Source organism: Saimiri boliviensis, chromosome 5 (assembly GCF_048565385.1).
Source record: "Saimiri boliviensis isolate mSaiBol1 chromosome 5, mSaiBol1.pri, whole genome shotgun sequence".
Lineage (NCBI taxonomy): Eukaryota > Metazoa > Chordata > Mammalia > Primates > Cebidae > Saimiri > Saimiri boliviensis.
In genome coordinates, this window is record NC_133453.1 from 17,271,781 (window position 1) to 17,288,049 (window position 16,269).

The following is a 16,269-nucleotide window of genomic DNA, read 5'->3' on the forward strand; positions in this document are numbered from 1 at the left end:
CCTCTCCTTGGTGCTCTGCCACAGGATGACATCAAATCTGATAAAACATCCTCTGATCATAGGTTTAATAACTGACATTTGCATATATATATATGCAAATGTCAGTTATTTTATATATATATATATAGCGCAAAGGCCAGGTAGGCCACAAATATTCAGGAAACCTATTATTATACCCAAATATAGTACCATGTCACCTATGCCTAATCTTTGCTCCTGTTTGAATAGTAAAATGCTTTCAGAATCCCAAAATGAGCCAGGCACAGTGGCTCATACCTGTAATCCCAACACTTTGGGAGGCTGAGGTGGGTGGATCACCTGAGGTCAGGAGTTTGAGACTAGCCTGGCCAACATGAAGAAACCCTGTCTCTACTAAAAATACAAAAAAAAATTAGCCAGGTGTGGTGGTGGATGTTGTAATCCCAGCTACTTGGGAGGCTGAGGCAGGAGGATTGCTTGAATCCAGGAGGCAGCGGTTGCAGTGAGCCAGGATCACACCATTGCACTCCAGCCTAGGCAACAGAGCAAGATTGTCTCAAACAAACAAACAAACAAAAATCCCAAAACGAACTATCAGGAATGTTTTTCCTCTCTTTTGACCATCTCCAATCCCACTAAGGATGGCAGGTCTTAGAGCAGCCAAGACTGACATGGAGAACTTTAGTTGGATATGGGAAAGAATGATAGATACTCCAGAGTCCTAGGAACTTGCTAACACTCAGTCTCCACGTCAGCGTAAAGGCAAGTGCTTTTGTAGATCTTCCTAAGTATTGGAACAGGGAGCCCATTACACCTGTGGGTGGGAGCGCCCATACTTGCTGTTAGTATGTATGGCTCATTTTGCCAACTGTTGGAGAGATGTGTTGTCCTTTACTTATCTGGCATTTAAATTTGGAATGCAAATTTAAGAGGCAATTCAGATTGGTATTCAGATATTACTTTAAAAGATTCAGTTTGTAAACATGTACTGACCCTATCGTGTTGGAGCATTTAGAGCCTCATGATGTTTTTCTTATTTCTGCTTTCATGCTAGGTTCACAGCTGTAGCACAGACAGATTTGAAGGAGCCGCTGAAAATTCTTGGCATTACCGACATGTTTGACTCATCAAAGGCAAATTTTGCAAAAATAACAAGTATGTTCAATTTAAAATGTATTTGTATACTTGAAGAAAGCGTTACAAACTGAGACTGATGATTTGTTCAGAGAAAAAGGGTCAGGATGTGTTGCCCTAAAACTATACGAGGTTTCATTTGATATATTGCCGAACAGTGCTGTTGCCCTTTGTTTATTTATTTATTGACCTTCATTTATTTTTTTTTCTTTTATCTTTTTATTTCAATAGCTTTTGGGGTACAAGTGGTTTTTGGTTACATAGATCAATTATATAGCGGTGAAGTCTGAGATAATTAGTGCATCCCTCCCCCGAGTAGCATACGTTGTACCCAATATATATTAATAGATTTTTAGTCCCTCACCAACCCCACCCCGCTCCTTCTGAGTCTTCGTGGTCCATTATGCCACTCTCTATGCCTTTGCATACCCATAGCTTAGCTCCCACTCATGAGTGAGAACATACAGCATTTGGTTTTCCATTCTTGAGCTACTTCATTTAGAATAATGGCCTCCAGCTCCATCCAAGTTGCTGCGGAAGACATTATTTCATTCCTTTTTCTGGCTGTGTTGTATTCCATGGTATATTTATACCTCATTTTCTTTATATAGTCATTGCTGTTGACCTTCATTTAAATCAGCATCCCCACATTTTGCATGTACGTTTCATGTGAAGCCCATGACTACATAAAGAAGCATTTCATTTTATTGCTTTTATGAATATTGGCTCTTAAATAGGTATTCTTGCTCTGTTTTCAAATGCCACCTTCTTCCTTTTGTTTGAAAAAAATCAAGACTGTAGACATGCACTATACCCAGATATGATTTTGGCATTTCATGCTCATTAATCTGAAACAATATGGATTCAAATGAATCTGATTAAAACTTTTCTTTGCCAAAGCAATTAAAGCATACTTTTCAATTGCCAGTAGTATATGTACCTTTTTCTAGAGTTATGTTTGAATGGTCAGTCCTTTGTTATTTAAATTTAGAACACAGCAATCTTTCCAAAGAAAAGTCATGGCTTGAAAGTTATTTGCACTCCAATTTGCAAATAACCTCGAGTGGTAAGAAATTAGTTCATTACCAGCTTCAATTGCATATGAGTAAATACCTAGTACCTGTTCTGTGGACAAACATGACTCCCCTGGTGAATCTGCAGCTCTGTGGATACTCTGATAGCCACTAATCACTGATGACTCAAACTCAGGTCTCCAGCCCGGCAGCATTAGCATCACTCGGGAGCTTGTTTGAAATGCACAATCTTGAGTGTGACCCAGATCCACTGAACCAGAATCCATTTTAACACAATCCCTCAGCCCAGCAAAGACTGAGACACACCATTTTCATCTGCACTTTCCCATTCAAGGTTATTCATGGTAGCTGAAATACTAAATAGGGGGTGTTCACAGGAAGAACCAGGTGCCCCAGATTCTCCTGGAAAGTCCTCTTTAACACTGCATGTGACTTGGGCCCTGGAAATGTGCATCTCAGCCATGATTTGGTCATTTTTGAGCTGATAGTTCAAAAGCAGATGACACAAAAAGCACGTTTTCTCTTTGCATCTGACTTATGTCCCATCCAGATTAATGTCAACTTTAGTTTGCATTCTCCGTGAAAACTACACCCAACGGGTGTTGCTGGAATCGTCAGAATTTGCTGCGAAGTAAAGTGAGTTCACCAGAAGGTCCCTGAGGCACAACTGCATTTACACATTGGGCCTTCCAGGAAAATTTAAAGTATTTTCGTATTCTGCACTCTTCTCTCACTAGCATGCCCATGAGATGGGTGGCTGTTGTGAAGAGCCAGCACTTCTCTGCCACTAACTAGCCGTATGATTGCAGGGAAGATTACTTAACATTCTAGGCCTCAGTTTCCCCATCTGTTAAGTGCTGTCTGAAATCCTTTCTGCATCTGCATTCTGTAACTGAAAAATAATCTCATCGCCTTGCTGCTTCCAGAAAACTGGGCTTCCTTTTTAAAGCTCTGCTCTTTTCATTTTTTAAATAAAATTCTAGTGATCAGAATTGAATTGATAGAGACACTACATCATTTGAGGGCCTGGGCCCCTGACCAGAAGTAAGTATCACAGATCACTTAGCAAGGACTGAAATTCACAAGTGACAGCTGTCTGTAGCCTTCAACCACCAGGACTGTCAGAGGTCATGTCTTTTGACACTTGTTAAAAATTGGAATTTGCCATGGCTTTGAGCTTTGAGGTTACTTCCCCAACCAACCAATGGCCTGCCTATCAAACAAACGCTGATACTGTTTTATTTTCTGGAAACAGGGTCAGAAAACCTCCATGTTTCTCAAATCTTGCAAAAAGCAAAAATTGAAGTCAGTGAAGATGGAACCAAAGCTTCGGCAGCAACAAGTAAGCACTGGGTCACATGGCACGGCTTCCTCTAGCAAGGGAGCAGACACACTCCTGTACAGTCATCGGTTCAGAAAATACGCAGTGTGCCCTCTTTCAGCCAGGCACTGTGTGTGGGTTGACCCTCGGGAGACAGCAGTAAGTACAGACAGATTGAGAACCTGTAACCACAAAGCTTAGAATCTGTTTCATTAAAGCAAAGCATTTTAGTGACAGAAATTCCTCTAGGATAGGAGTCAGCAAATTTCTATAAAGAGCCAGGTAGTTATGTATTTAAGCTTTGTGTATCATGCCATCTCCATCACAGCTTCTTAGCTCTGCCACTGTAGCATGAAAACAGCCATTAACAATACAAGTAAACAGATGTGGCTGTGTTTCAATAAAACTTTATTGATAAAAACAGGATTTGGCCTGGTAGACCTACCTTGAGGACAGTAGTTTGCTGACCCCTGCTCAGGAGGATAAAACATGTTCTGGCTTCTTACTAGCCAGAAAAGACCAATCTTCAGATTTAAACATAAAATAAACAACTAGTACTTACAGGGAAACAGGCAATCCAGAATAAACTGAAGAATGCGCCAGCATCTGTTGAATTGAGGCAGGATTGCTCTACAGCCTTCCTTGATAATTAGAACATCCACATCTGCTTTCTCCTCAGTGGTTTATATAATGAAGGACAAAACAGAACAATCCTAAGTCAGGTTTTTCATCCCCCATTACCTGTAGGAAATTAAATGAATAGATTTGGCCAACTCTATGAGCCCAGAAAGTGGAAATCTTAGCTATACTTGTAGCTGGGTCAAATATCTCTGGCCATTGAAACATATCTTTTATATTCACAATAGATGTGTTATTGCTTTTCTTGAATAAACATTTTTAAAATTCCTTCAAAGCAGCATTTAGAACAACCTGGAATAAAAAGTGGGTTGGAAATTTTAAGATGCTCTTTGTTTTCTCTAGGTAATTTTAAGTAACATCTAAAAGTTATTGATCAAATTGCCATGGTATAACTATCAGGACCAGCTACATAGGTTGTGGGGTCTGGTGCAAAATGAAAATATGGAGTCCTGTGTTCAGAATGTATTAAGAATTTCAAGATACTAACAGCAGAGTATTAAACCCAGTGCAAAGCCCTGTGGAATTGTGCAGGGTCCTCCTGTCTTCGTCTGCCTGGGCTGCTATGACAAAGTACCATCGACTAGGTAGTTTAAACAGAACTCACACTTCAAGATCAAAGTGTTGGTGCTGGCAGGTTTGGTTTCTCCTGAGATCTCTGGATCTCCAGAGGTCACCTCCTCCCTGTATCCTCACATGGTCTTTTCTCCATGTGACACATCCTGGTATCTCTCCCCCTACAAATAAGGGCAACAGTCCTATTACAGTAGCCCTACCTAACCTTCCTTACCTCCTCAAAGGCATTATCTCCAAATACAGTCACACTAGGAGTTTGGGGCTTCAGCATATGAATTTTAGGGGAGACACAGTTCAATCCATAACATCTGCTATTTAATATTTGTTTTTAATAACCCTGGGTAAAAGGGCTTGCCCCAGCATAACTGCAGATGTTTCCTGTGTAACATCAAGCCCAAGAGTTCAATACTTTATGGGGTTTGAGCAAGAGGACTGAGCCATTGCAACAGGCATGTGGTAGTAATGCCCCATGCTTACCCTCCTTTGAGGCCCTGGCTCAGGCTTTTTAAATGGAAGCAAGCATGGCAGATGAGGAATGGCAAAGACTCATGAGCCTAAAGAAGTTTGCTTTCCAAGTCAGATGTCTATACCTGGTAAGCTGAACAGCAATAAAAGGTAGTAGGTCCTGGATGAGTGATCTACATTCCAGTGCAAAGGGAACCTAAATAGTGTGCTGAGGGAGAAGGCACAGACCCAAACGCTAAGAATTGGGCTGGGCCTTGATACACAGTAAAGATTGAGGGAAGCTAAACAGGACCAGGGATGGGTGTGATGACTCACACCTGTAATCCCAGAATTTTGAGAGGCAGAAGTGGGTGGATCACTTGAGGTCAGGAATTTCAGACCAGCCTGACCAACATGGTAAAACCTTGTTTCTACTAAAAATACACAAATTAATCAGGCATGGTGGCACGCACTGTGGCATGCACCTATAATCCAAGCTACTCAGGAGACTAAGGGAGGAGAATTGATTGAACCCGGGAGGGGGAGGTTGCGTGAGCCAAGTTTGTGCCATTGCACTCCAGCTTGGGTGACAGATCAAGACTCCATCTCAAAAAAAAAAAAAAAAATTAGCCAGTCATGGTGGTGTGCACCTGTAATCCCAGCAGCTCAGGAGGCTTAGGCAGGAGAATCACTTGAACCCAGAAGTTAGAGGTTGCAGTGAGCTGAGATTGTGCCACTGCACTCCAGCCTGGGCAACAGAGAAAAAAAAAAAAGAAGAAGAAAAAGGACCAGGGGCTTTATCAGCAAAGCAGATGGTCTGAATAAAAAATAGCTAATAATAACAATGAATATTCATTAGGTGTGTTTAGTGGCAAACACTGTTCTAAGAGCTATAATATGTCTTAAGTCATTTAATCCACATTGAAACTCTATGAGGAATAAATACATTTATTAGAAATGGTGCTTGTGTAGAAGAGATGAGACAGCAATGTAAAGGGCCTGGCCCAAGGTAGGCTTAGTAAATGGTGACTGTTGAGCCATTGCAACATGGCCACCCTATGGGACAAGCATGAAGTGTGTCTTCAGACACCAGCATCTGAGGGTCCATGAAGGTAGCCAACTTGCTGGCCTCATGCTGGTGCACATCACATTTTCCTTTTCTTTCCATAGCTGCAATTCTAATTGCAAGATCATCGCCTCCCTGGTTTATAGTAGACAGACCTTTTCTGTTTTTCATCCGACATAATCCTACAGGTAAGTGACTCCCCTTCCCTATCATTCCCTCCTTGTTAGGATTTTGGAAGGTATATTGCACTCTTCATTTTATCCAACAGTGGTGCCCATAATCCATTTCCCTAATGTCAATAGTTGCAAACACTTTGACTAATATAACCACCCATGTTAGAGAGATAGGAAAATAAAAGCTGTGTTTACAGAGTGTGACGGAATCGTTCACACACCGACAGGATTTTAGGTTTTGCAGATTGTTGTTTTTAACATACAGAGAGGCTTAGCATCCCTTTGGAACACTTTTGACATCTATTGATTTTTCCATGTTTATATAGATGTGGTAGTTCAATTTTGCTAGAAGCCATATAACTTCAACATTTGTGTATTAGTCTGTTCTCACTGCTAAGAAGAAATACCCTAGACTGGGTAATTTATAAAGAAAAGAAGCTTAATTGACTCACAGTTCCACATGACCGGGGAAGCCTTAGGAAACTTACAACTATGGCAGAAGGCACCACTTCACAGGGCAGCGGGAGAGAAAATGAGAGCTGAGCAAATCAGGAAACCCGTTATAAAACCATCAGAGCTTGTGAGAACTCACTATCATGAGAACAGTATGGGGGAAACCGCTCCGATGATTCAGTTATCTCCACCTGGTTGTGCCCTTGATACATGGGGATTAGTACAATTCAAGGCAAGATTTGGGTGGGGACACAGAGCCAAACCGTATCACTTTGTAAGCCCACTCTATTGCTATACCTTGGGAATTGTTAATTCAGTAGAATTTTGCCCTGTGAGTCATGGTTCAAACTTGGCTCTGGCCTTAAGCCTCGTCTTAAAAATGAGAACAACACTAGTTCTGATCGCTTACAACGATATGAAGTATAAGTTTGTCTTCGTGGAGCACTTGGCTTCTTGCTGGTACAAGAGTAGGCACTAATATATTTTAGCTTTTGCTATTTTATTTAATCAGTAATATAAGATAGTTCCTTATTCTCTTACCTCATTGCATCCGTGATGTTCTAACTGATGTGCTCCAGAACTGAGCCATCCAATGGGGGAGATTCTGACCACATGTTGCTATTTAACATTAACTTTAAAAATTCAATTTCTGGCCAGGCGTAGTGGCTCATGCCTGTAATCCCAGCACTCTGGGAGGCCAAGGTGGGTAAATCCCTTGAGGTCAGAGTTTGCAACCAGCCTGGCCAACACGTTGATACCCCATCTCTGTTAAAAATACAAACAATTAGCTGGGCATGGTGGTAGCTGCCTGTAATCTCAGCTGCTTGGGAAACTGAGGCAGGAGAATTACTTGAACCTGGGAGGTTGAGGTTGCGGTGAGCCGAGATCACGCCGTTGCACTCCAGCCTGGGCAACAAAGTGAGACTCTGTCTCAAGAAATAAAAAATAAAAATTCAATTTCTTAGTCACACTAGCTGCATTTTAAGCATTCTCTGACTAGTGGCTACCGTGCTAGACAACAAAGATATAGACCATCTCTACCACTGCAGAAAGTTCTGCTGGACAACACTACTGAGCAAGAGGTCGAATATGATTCTTTCCCTTCCCTTAAACATAATACCTGCCATCTTATTCTAAAGATTATTAATTTACAGGGGCATGCATTATTTTCTTTTAATTCTATAGGTGCTGTGTTATTCATGGGGCAGATAAACAAACCCTGAAGAGTATGCAGAAGAAACCATGCAAAGCAACGACTACTTTGCCATGAAGAAAGACTCCTTTCCTGCCCCTTTCATAGTTCTGTTAAATATTTTTGTATATCGCTTCTTTTTAAAACTAGTTCTTAGGAACAGACTCAATGATGCAAGCATTTCTGTTCTGGGAGGTATTGGAGGGAAACACAAGCAGGGTGACTGGAGCACTATACTGAGGAATGAATGGAGAGGCTTCCAAATGTCTAAAAGATTCTTTAAACTACTGAACTGTTACCTAGGTTAACAACCCTCTTGAGTATTTGCTGTTTGTCCAGTTCAGGAATTTTCGTTTTGTTTTGTCTATATGTGTGGCTTTTCGGAAGAAATTTAATTAGTGTGACAAAAAAAAAAAAAAATGTTTTATGGTAGCTTTTACTTTTTTATGAAAAAAATATGATTTGCCTTTTAAATTCTTTTCCCCCACCTCCATCCAAAGTCTTGATGGTAAGCATTATTTTGGGGGGAGAAACAGTGAAATCTCTAGGCTCTTTGTGTTTTTGTTGTTGTTTTATGTAATGCATGTATTCACTAAAAGTTTAAAAAACTCCTGTCTTGCTAGACAAGGTTGCTGTTGTACAGTGTGCCTGCCACTACTGGTCTGTACTCCTTGGATTTGCATTTTTGTATTTTGTACAAAGTAAAAATAAAGTGTTATGAGTAGTAAAAATAAAGCCATTTCTCTGCTATTTGAAAATACAATAGAAGAAACTGAGCCTTTTAAACATACTTCAGCCTCTTCTAGTAAACCTCTGTACTTACGTAAATATCAGGAAATTCAAAGCCCGGAGACTTTTCATATCCTTTTTCTCTAGACCTGACAATCAAACACTTTTCTGTGCTTCAACACGTCTCAGTTTATAGATCACTTCAACGGAGTAACTATTACAGTAATCCTGGTTCTAATCTTAGCACTCGAGCAATGGCTAAGAATTCTCAGCAAAGATGAGGATTTGGTAGCAAGGGCAGAATGAAGTTACCGGGTACCATGTATTTTGGAAATCTGAGGGAATAGTGACTGTTTTGTTTTTGGTAATAGGCAGGAGTGTTTTTGAAATGACAGTTTTTTTTTTTTTTTATTTTTGAGGTAACTTTCCAAGTTGAACTCAACCATCATAATTCTTTTTCTTTTTTCTTTTTATAACAGGTCTTGCCATGTTGCCCAGGCTAGTCTTGAACTCCTGACCTCAAGTGATCCACCTGCCTCAGCCTCCCAAAGTGCTGGGATTACAGGTGTGAGCCACTGCATCCAGCCTACAAACATCATGATTCTGATATTACTGTTGGCCTGCTTTTTAAAAACTAGTATCTTACAGATTTATGCAGTCTAACCCGAGTCAGAATTTAAAATATTTATCAAGACTTAAAAATGTTTTTTTCTTTTTAGCCCTTGAGTTCTACTTACCTTTAACCATACATTGAAACCTCACATTCAGCACTCCATCAGTCTGCCATTTGGAATTCTTACTGGTCAAGTGGGCTGAGCTTTGCTGTTCACAACTATGTATGTGTACTCTTTTCCTTTTTTTTTTTTTTTTTGGTCTTTTGAGACAGCCTCACTCTTCTCTAGGCTGGAGTGCAGTGGTGTGCTCTTGGCTCACTGCAACCTCTGCCTCCCAGGTTCAAGAGATTCTCCCGTCCCAGCCTCCAGAGTAGCTGGCACTACAGGCACGCACCACTGTGCCTGGCTAATTTTTTTATTATTATTATATTTTTTAGTAGAGACAAGGTTTCCCCATGTTGGCCAGGCTGGTCTCGAACCTCTGACCTCAGTTGATCCACCCACCTTGGCCTCCTGAAGTGCTGGGATTATAGGTGTGAGCCACCAGGACTGGCCCATATGTGTACTTTGGGTAACCAGGAGAAAAGGGAGAACAGGAAGAATTGTTCTCCTTGTTGAAGAGCAAATGCAAAAAAAAAAAAAAAAAAAAAAAAAGCCTATTTTGAAGGGCTATCTCAATCCACGTATATTCCAGCAAACATGCTAATAGTTATTAATGGCGTTTAGAGCCATTATTTACTAGGTTTTCCAATATTCTACTTCTATGCAGTTATATTGTCTTGAATATGTTAAAATAGGAATCGTGTTACCAATAAAATGAAACTTAGCTATTTCATTTATTCATTCAAATGCTATATTGGTTCTCCAAAGAAACAGAACAGGATGCAGATAACGATATGAGAGTGCATTTATTATGGGAATTGGTTCATAAGATGATGGAGGCAGAGAAGCCCCATGATGCACCATCTGCAAGCTGGAGAACCAGGGGAGCAGTGGTATAACTCTTAGTCCAAGAGAAGGAAAAGACAGGCGTTCCAGCTCTGGAAGACAGAAAATTTGCCTTTCCTCTGCCTTTTTGTTCTCTCCAATTGGATGGTGCCCACCCACACTGAGTGAGGGCAGATCTTCCTTACTCAGTCCACTGGTGCAAATGCCAGTCTTTTCCAAAAACACCCTTACAGACACACATTGAAATAATGCTTTAGCAGCTATCTATATATTTCTTAATCCAATCAAGTTAATGATGAACTATCCCAAGTGCCTATCAGGTACCAAGTACTAGAGAGTACAGAGATAAATGTGTCCTTTCTCTAAATCGTTTCATCTTGGAAGGGAGAGATATAATCCTAGCTCAGCAAAATAGCTTGCTGTTGCCAAGTGTGTGCATGAGATATGGAAACATGACAGTGAGTATGAGTCCAAGAGAGAAGACATAAAAGTGGCCAGGCGCAGTGGCTCACTCCTGTAATCCCAAAGCTCTGGGAGGCTGAGACAAGAGGATTCCTTGAGGCCAGGAGTTCAAGACTAGCCTGGACAACATAGCAAGACCCTGTCTCCACAAAAATTAAAAATTAGCCAGACATGATGGTATGTGCCTGTGGTCTAAGCTACTTAGGAGGCTGAGGTGAGAGGATAGCTTGAGCCCAGGAGGTTGAGGCTGTAGTGAACTGGGATTGCACCACTGTGTTCCAGCCTGGGCGACAGAGTGAGACTGAGTATCTATTTTAAAAAGATATAAAGTCCAGGCATGATGACTCATGCCTATAATCTCAGCACTTTGGGAGGCCAAGGCGGGTGGATCACCTGAGGTCAGGAGTTCAAGGCCAGCCTGTCCAACATGGTGAAACCCCATCTCTACTAAAAATACAAAAATTAGCCAGTCATGGTGGCAGGCATCAGTAATCCCAGCTACTCAGGAGGCAGAGGCAAGAGAATCGCTTGTACCCAGGAGGTGGAGGTTGCAGTGAGCGAAGATCACAACATTGTACTCCAGCCTGGGCAACAAGATGAAACTTCGTCTGAATAAAAAAGTCTCAGGGCCAAAGATCCCTGGGCTTCTGACTCCTGCGGTACTCATTCCAGAAAGGACCAGAGTTTTTCTTATGTTGCTAAAAAGAGTGACCGGATTATGTAATACAGAGAGGCTGCTCCCTGATAGTATATTTCTTGTATTGTACAGGACGCGTTAAATTTTGAAGTACTGGTTCCATTTCTGAGCATCTCTTTGATCATTAGATAGTAAAGTTTTAAACTTACAATATACAGAATCTGGAAAAATCACCGTATCAAGGTTCCCAGACTACACATTCTCTCTATATTTTTACTCAATCCTCCCAACTTCCTCATCAGTCCACACCCAGGTTCTGATCCTGACAGACTTTTGGGATCTGTTTAGAATCTCTGGACTAAGCAGGGAACTTCCTGTCAATTGATTTTTATATAATTCAAGTTTTTTTCTTTTTGGTTTTTTAGACGAAGTCTTGCTCTGTCACCCAGGCTGGAGTGCAGTGGCACAATCTCTGCTTGTTGCAGCCTCCGCCTCCTGGATTCAAGCGATTCTCCAGCTTCAACCTCCCCAGTAGCTGGGAGTATAGGCACGCAGTACCACACCTGGCTAATTTTTCTATTTTAAGTAGAGACAGGGTTTCACTATGTTGGCCAGACTGGTCTCGAACTCCTGACCTCAGGTGATCCTCCTGGCTTAGCCTCTCAAAGTGCTAGATTACACGTGTGAGGCACCGCACCCAGTCTACATTTTATATATATATATATATATATATATATTTTTTTTTTTTTTTTTTTTTTTTTTTTGAGATGGAGTTTCGCTCTTGTTACCCAGGCTGGAGTGCAATGGCGCGATCTCAGCTCACCGCAACCTCCGCCTCCTGGGTTCAGGCAATTCTGCCTCAGCCTCCTGAGTAGCTGGGATTACAGGCATGTGCCACCATGCCCAGCTAATTTTTTTTTGTATTTTTAGTAGAGACGGGGTTTCACCATGTTGACCAGGATGGTCTCGATCTCTTGACCTCGTGATCCACCCGCCTCGGCATCCCAAAGTGCTGGGATTACAGGCTTGAGCCACCGCGCCCGGCCATTCATTTTGATATCTTTAAGTCAATGGTCTATAGGCCTTGTCTTACTTCAAAATGATCAAATTTATGGAAACTCCTTTCCCTGAGGGAAACTAGAATAAATTTAGACTTGGAGACTGCCACAAAAATTACAGGCTTGTGACAGATCATATTTGCTGTGTAGACATGTTTTTTTTTTTTTTAACATTTTTGAAAAATTTAAAATTCCACTTCCATTTTGCCACCGGATTTTTTTTTTTTTTTTTTTTTTTTTTTGAGACGGAGTCTTGATCTATCACCAGGCTGGAGTGCAGTGGCATGATCTCCGCTAACTGCAACCTTCACTTCCTGGGGTCAAGCGATTCTCCTGCCTCAGCCTCCCAAATAACGGGGACTACAGGTATGAGCCACCATGCCCAGCTAATTTTTTTGTATTTTTAGTAGAAATGAGCTTCATACTGTTGGTCAAGATGGTCTCCATCTCTTCACCTTGTGATCTGCCTGCCTCAGCCTCCCAAAGTGCTGGGATTACATGCGTGAGCCACCACCTAGCCCTAATAATTTATTTTTTAAGAGATGGGGTCTCATTGTGTTGCCTAGGCTGGTCTCAAACCCTTAGGCCTCCTAAAGTATTGGGATTATAGGAGTGAGCCACTGTACCAGGCCCCTAATAATAATGTTATCTGCAAATATTAACAATGCACTTGGTGTGATGAAGAACTTCTCATTTTGCATCTTTCTCATTTAAATCACACGATCACTCCAACATCTCTCAGTTGCCCAGGCTGTAGTGCTGTGGTGTGATCATGGCTCACTGCAGCCTTGAACTCCTGGACTCAAGCAGTCCTCCTGCCTTAGCCTCCTGAACAGGTAGGACTTATAGGCACACATCACCACACCTGGCTAATTTAAAAAAAAAAAATTGTAAAGATGAGGGTCTTTGCTGTGTTGCCCAGGCTGCTCTCAAATTCCTGGCCTCAAGCTGTCCTCCAGCCTCAGTATATAGACATGTTTGAACAAATCATTTATTATAGAGATTAGATCTCACACTGCATTTGAGTAAGAGTCAGGCTGCAGTTTTCCTAAAGTAACAAAATGAAAGACCTTTGTTAAAATGAAACAAACCATCAATGTAGTCACTCCTTTTGACAGGTAATGAGATGGGTACTTTCAATTCTGCCTTGGGCACAGTGGAGGAAGAGAGGAGGCACTGCCCCAAATACACTGAAAGCTCAGCCTATCTGGCCTTTGACTCTGCCTGAGGAGGTATGACAGGAAATTTTGAAGCAAAAGAAAATCCCAATCATAACAGAAGTTTACAAAGAGGCCCAAGGGAGTGACCTTTGTACCGGTAGCGCTGTTTTCTGAAAATAAAAAACTGAATAACACACGAGCTTTACATGAAGGGGATCTAAGAAAGAGCAGGAAGGCAGGCATTTCCCCTGAGCCATCAGAGCAGCAACTGCCACTTCCTAAGAGTGATCAGTGGTGACAGCTGGGTAAGCCGGGAGGTGACTTCTATGTCCTTGACTTCCCGTGAATGTTGAAAAGCACTGTGTCATTTGCCTACTGAGAGTCCGCTTTGGGAGGCCAAAGAGTGGAAGACACTACTGGCTTTAAAGCTCCATTTCTCTGGAGATTCCCAAACTGTGCCTTTGACCATCTCTTCAATCTTAAGGAAAAAGGAGAGAGATGTTGTGATTTAAAGGAGAAATTGCAAAATGAGAGATAGCTGTTCTTTATCACACCAAGGCAATTTTAACAGACAACTCAGCTGAAAAGATATTCTGAATAATCAAATAACATAGTTCTTCCTCAACTGAAGAAGGAATAAGTTAATGTTTTCAATTTTCTCAATTGTTTTTCTCCCAGAAAGTGTACTTAAACCATTAGTCTTCTGCAGTTAGCAAACACTAACAGGCAGGCAGATAAATAAACAACAAATAAGTATTCGTGGAAAGCACAACCACCACCAATGCCAAAACAGCTTTCCTTTTTCAGGAGCATGTGTGATTGTGATTTTTGATTTCGTAAGTTCCAGGAAAAATGGTTATTAGTGTGCATGATGGGATTAAATCTGGCAATCACTCTTGGTAATATACAGAGAGAACCATAACTTTCAAGTAAGTGCTCTGATACCCAACCAAAGTGAAGAGCCTCTAGGTCCCATAGGACAACGGTTGAGGGACTTTGCAAACTAAGGCCAGGGGAGATGGAACAGGGATGAAATGAAGGGAAGGAAAACAAAGTGGGCTTAGGAGGGAGAACTCGGGCAGCATGCCAGCGGCTGAGCACCCTCTGCTGGAGGAGGCTGTGAGCTGGCCGCCCTGATGGGAAGAATGTCCACATTTGGCTTCAGAAAACGTCCTGAGAGACACAGGCTCCCCCCTTGCCTCTGCAGGGCATCTTCTCCTATCAACAAAAGGAAGTAGGAAGAAAGAAACAGCAAGAAGAGGCCTTCAAAGAAAGTATTTTGAAAGTTTTATCTATGGCAGCCCTGCAATCTTCCGTCTTTCCAGTGAACAGAGAAGAGCTCGAATATTCACACCTTCACATCAGAGGTGAATTGTTCATACAACAAATTCTCATAATATCCTAAGGCAAAGGAAGAACAAGGTGAGGGGGCTCCTGAAGAAGTATTGACGGAATATTAGAGCTGAAAGGGGCCTTGAAAAGTTGTACTTCAGGGTAATCACGTGCCATATAATCTTTCCAGTACAGGTATAAAATAAGTTCCCCATAATAGCACAATTCACGTACTGAACTGTGCAATAGGATTACAGCACCATCTTGTGGCCAATATCTATACAGCGCTGAACACAAAAAGCTCCACTGTTCCATTCTTACTTGGAGTTTAGTATTAGTTTCTAGTTTACTTTCTGGTAACCAAATACAACATTTTGAGAGTAATATTCCTCATTCTCACATATGCACATAACAAAAAGAATATGAATTTAAAAGAACAGGGGTGGCCGGGCACGGTGGCTCACGCCTGTATCCCAGCACTTGGAGAGGCTGAGGAGGGTAGATCACCAGGTCAGGAGATTGAGACCATCCTAAAACAGTGAAACCCTGTCTCTACTAAACAAATAAAAAAAATTAGCTGGGCGTGGTGGCGCGTGCCTGTAGTCTCAGCTACTTGGGAGGCTGAGGCAGGAGAGTCACTTGAACCCAGGAGGCAGAGGTTGCAGTGAGCTTAGATTGCACCACTGCACTCCAGGCTGTGTGACAGAGCAAGACTCCATCTCAAAATAAAGAAAGAAAGAAAGAATAGGGGTTATGTAGTCTGTAAACAGTAATGTTACATTTTTAGCTAGGGGACTTTTTTGGTACAATTATACTTTGGAAACAGGGAACTAGAGAGTGGGAAAAGGTGGAAAAAGTCAGAATTTCAAAGGAAATGACTAATGTCTTTCTCTGGGGTAAACCTAAATTCAAATGTCAGTGCTTCCTTACAGTCTTATGACTGTCTTCTCAACATGGACGAGTCATTAGTCAAAAAGCTAGTCCTTCAAATGGTCACTGAATGCTCTTGGTCACACGCACCGTTTGATGACATCCTTGCATCCACATGTTCCTTTTGCCCACATACCATACTTACGCAGTCAGGTTCATAGGACAAATAGTTATTCAGAGACCGGTTCCAAATTTCAAGCTATTTGATATGCAATTGAAAATGTATGCCGATTTTTCTACATTAAATTTTCTACATTTCTGCCCTATTTTGGTGCTTTTAAAAAGTACAACTTAATAATTTAAGTTCTAAGAAGGCTTTACTTAAAAATATGTTGAAATTACATTCTATATAAGGCAGATGGATCTCCACTTGCAAAGCAGTTTTATGAAC

The 16,269-nt window shown here is 41.4% G+C and overlaps 1 protein-coding gene across 5 annotated transcripts in view; it reads left to right on the plus strand.

Moving 5' to 3' along the window:
• The window catches only part of SERPINE2 (serpin family E member 2), a 66,175-nt gene extending 57,865 nt beyond the window's left edge, over window positions 1–8,310 (plus strand). For all 5 annotated transcript variants that reach the window (XM_074398960.1, XM_039469793.2, XM_074398958.1 and 2 more), the window contains exons 6-9: window positions 1,034–1,134; window positions 3,403–3,489; window positions 6,295–6,378; window positions 8,002–8,310. In XM_074398960.1, coding sequence (XP_074255061.1) covers window positions 1,034–1,134; window positions 3,403–3,489; window positions 6,295–6,378; window positions 8,002–8,039 — 310 coding nt within the window. In that variant the 3' untranslated portion in view covers window positions 8,040–8,310. The remainder of the gene's footprint in view (window positions 1–1,033; window positions 1,135–3,402; window positions 3,490–6,294; window positions 6,379–8,001) is intronic.
• The last annotated feature ends 7,959 nt before the right edge of the window (window positions 8,311–16,269 follow it).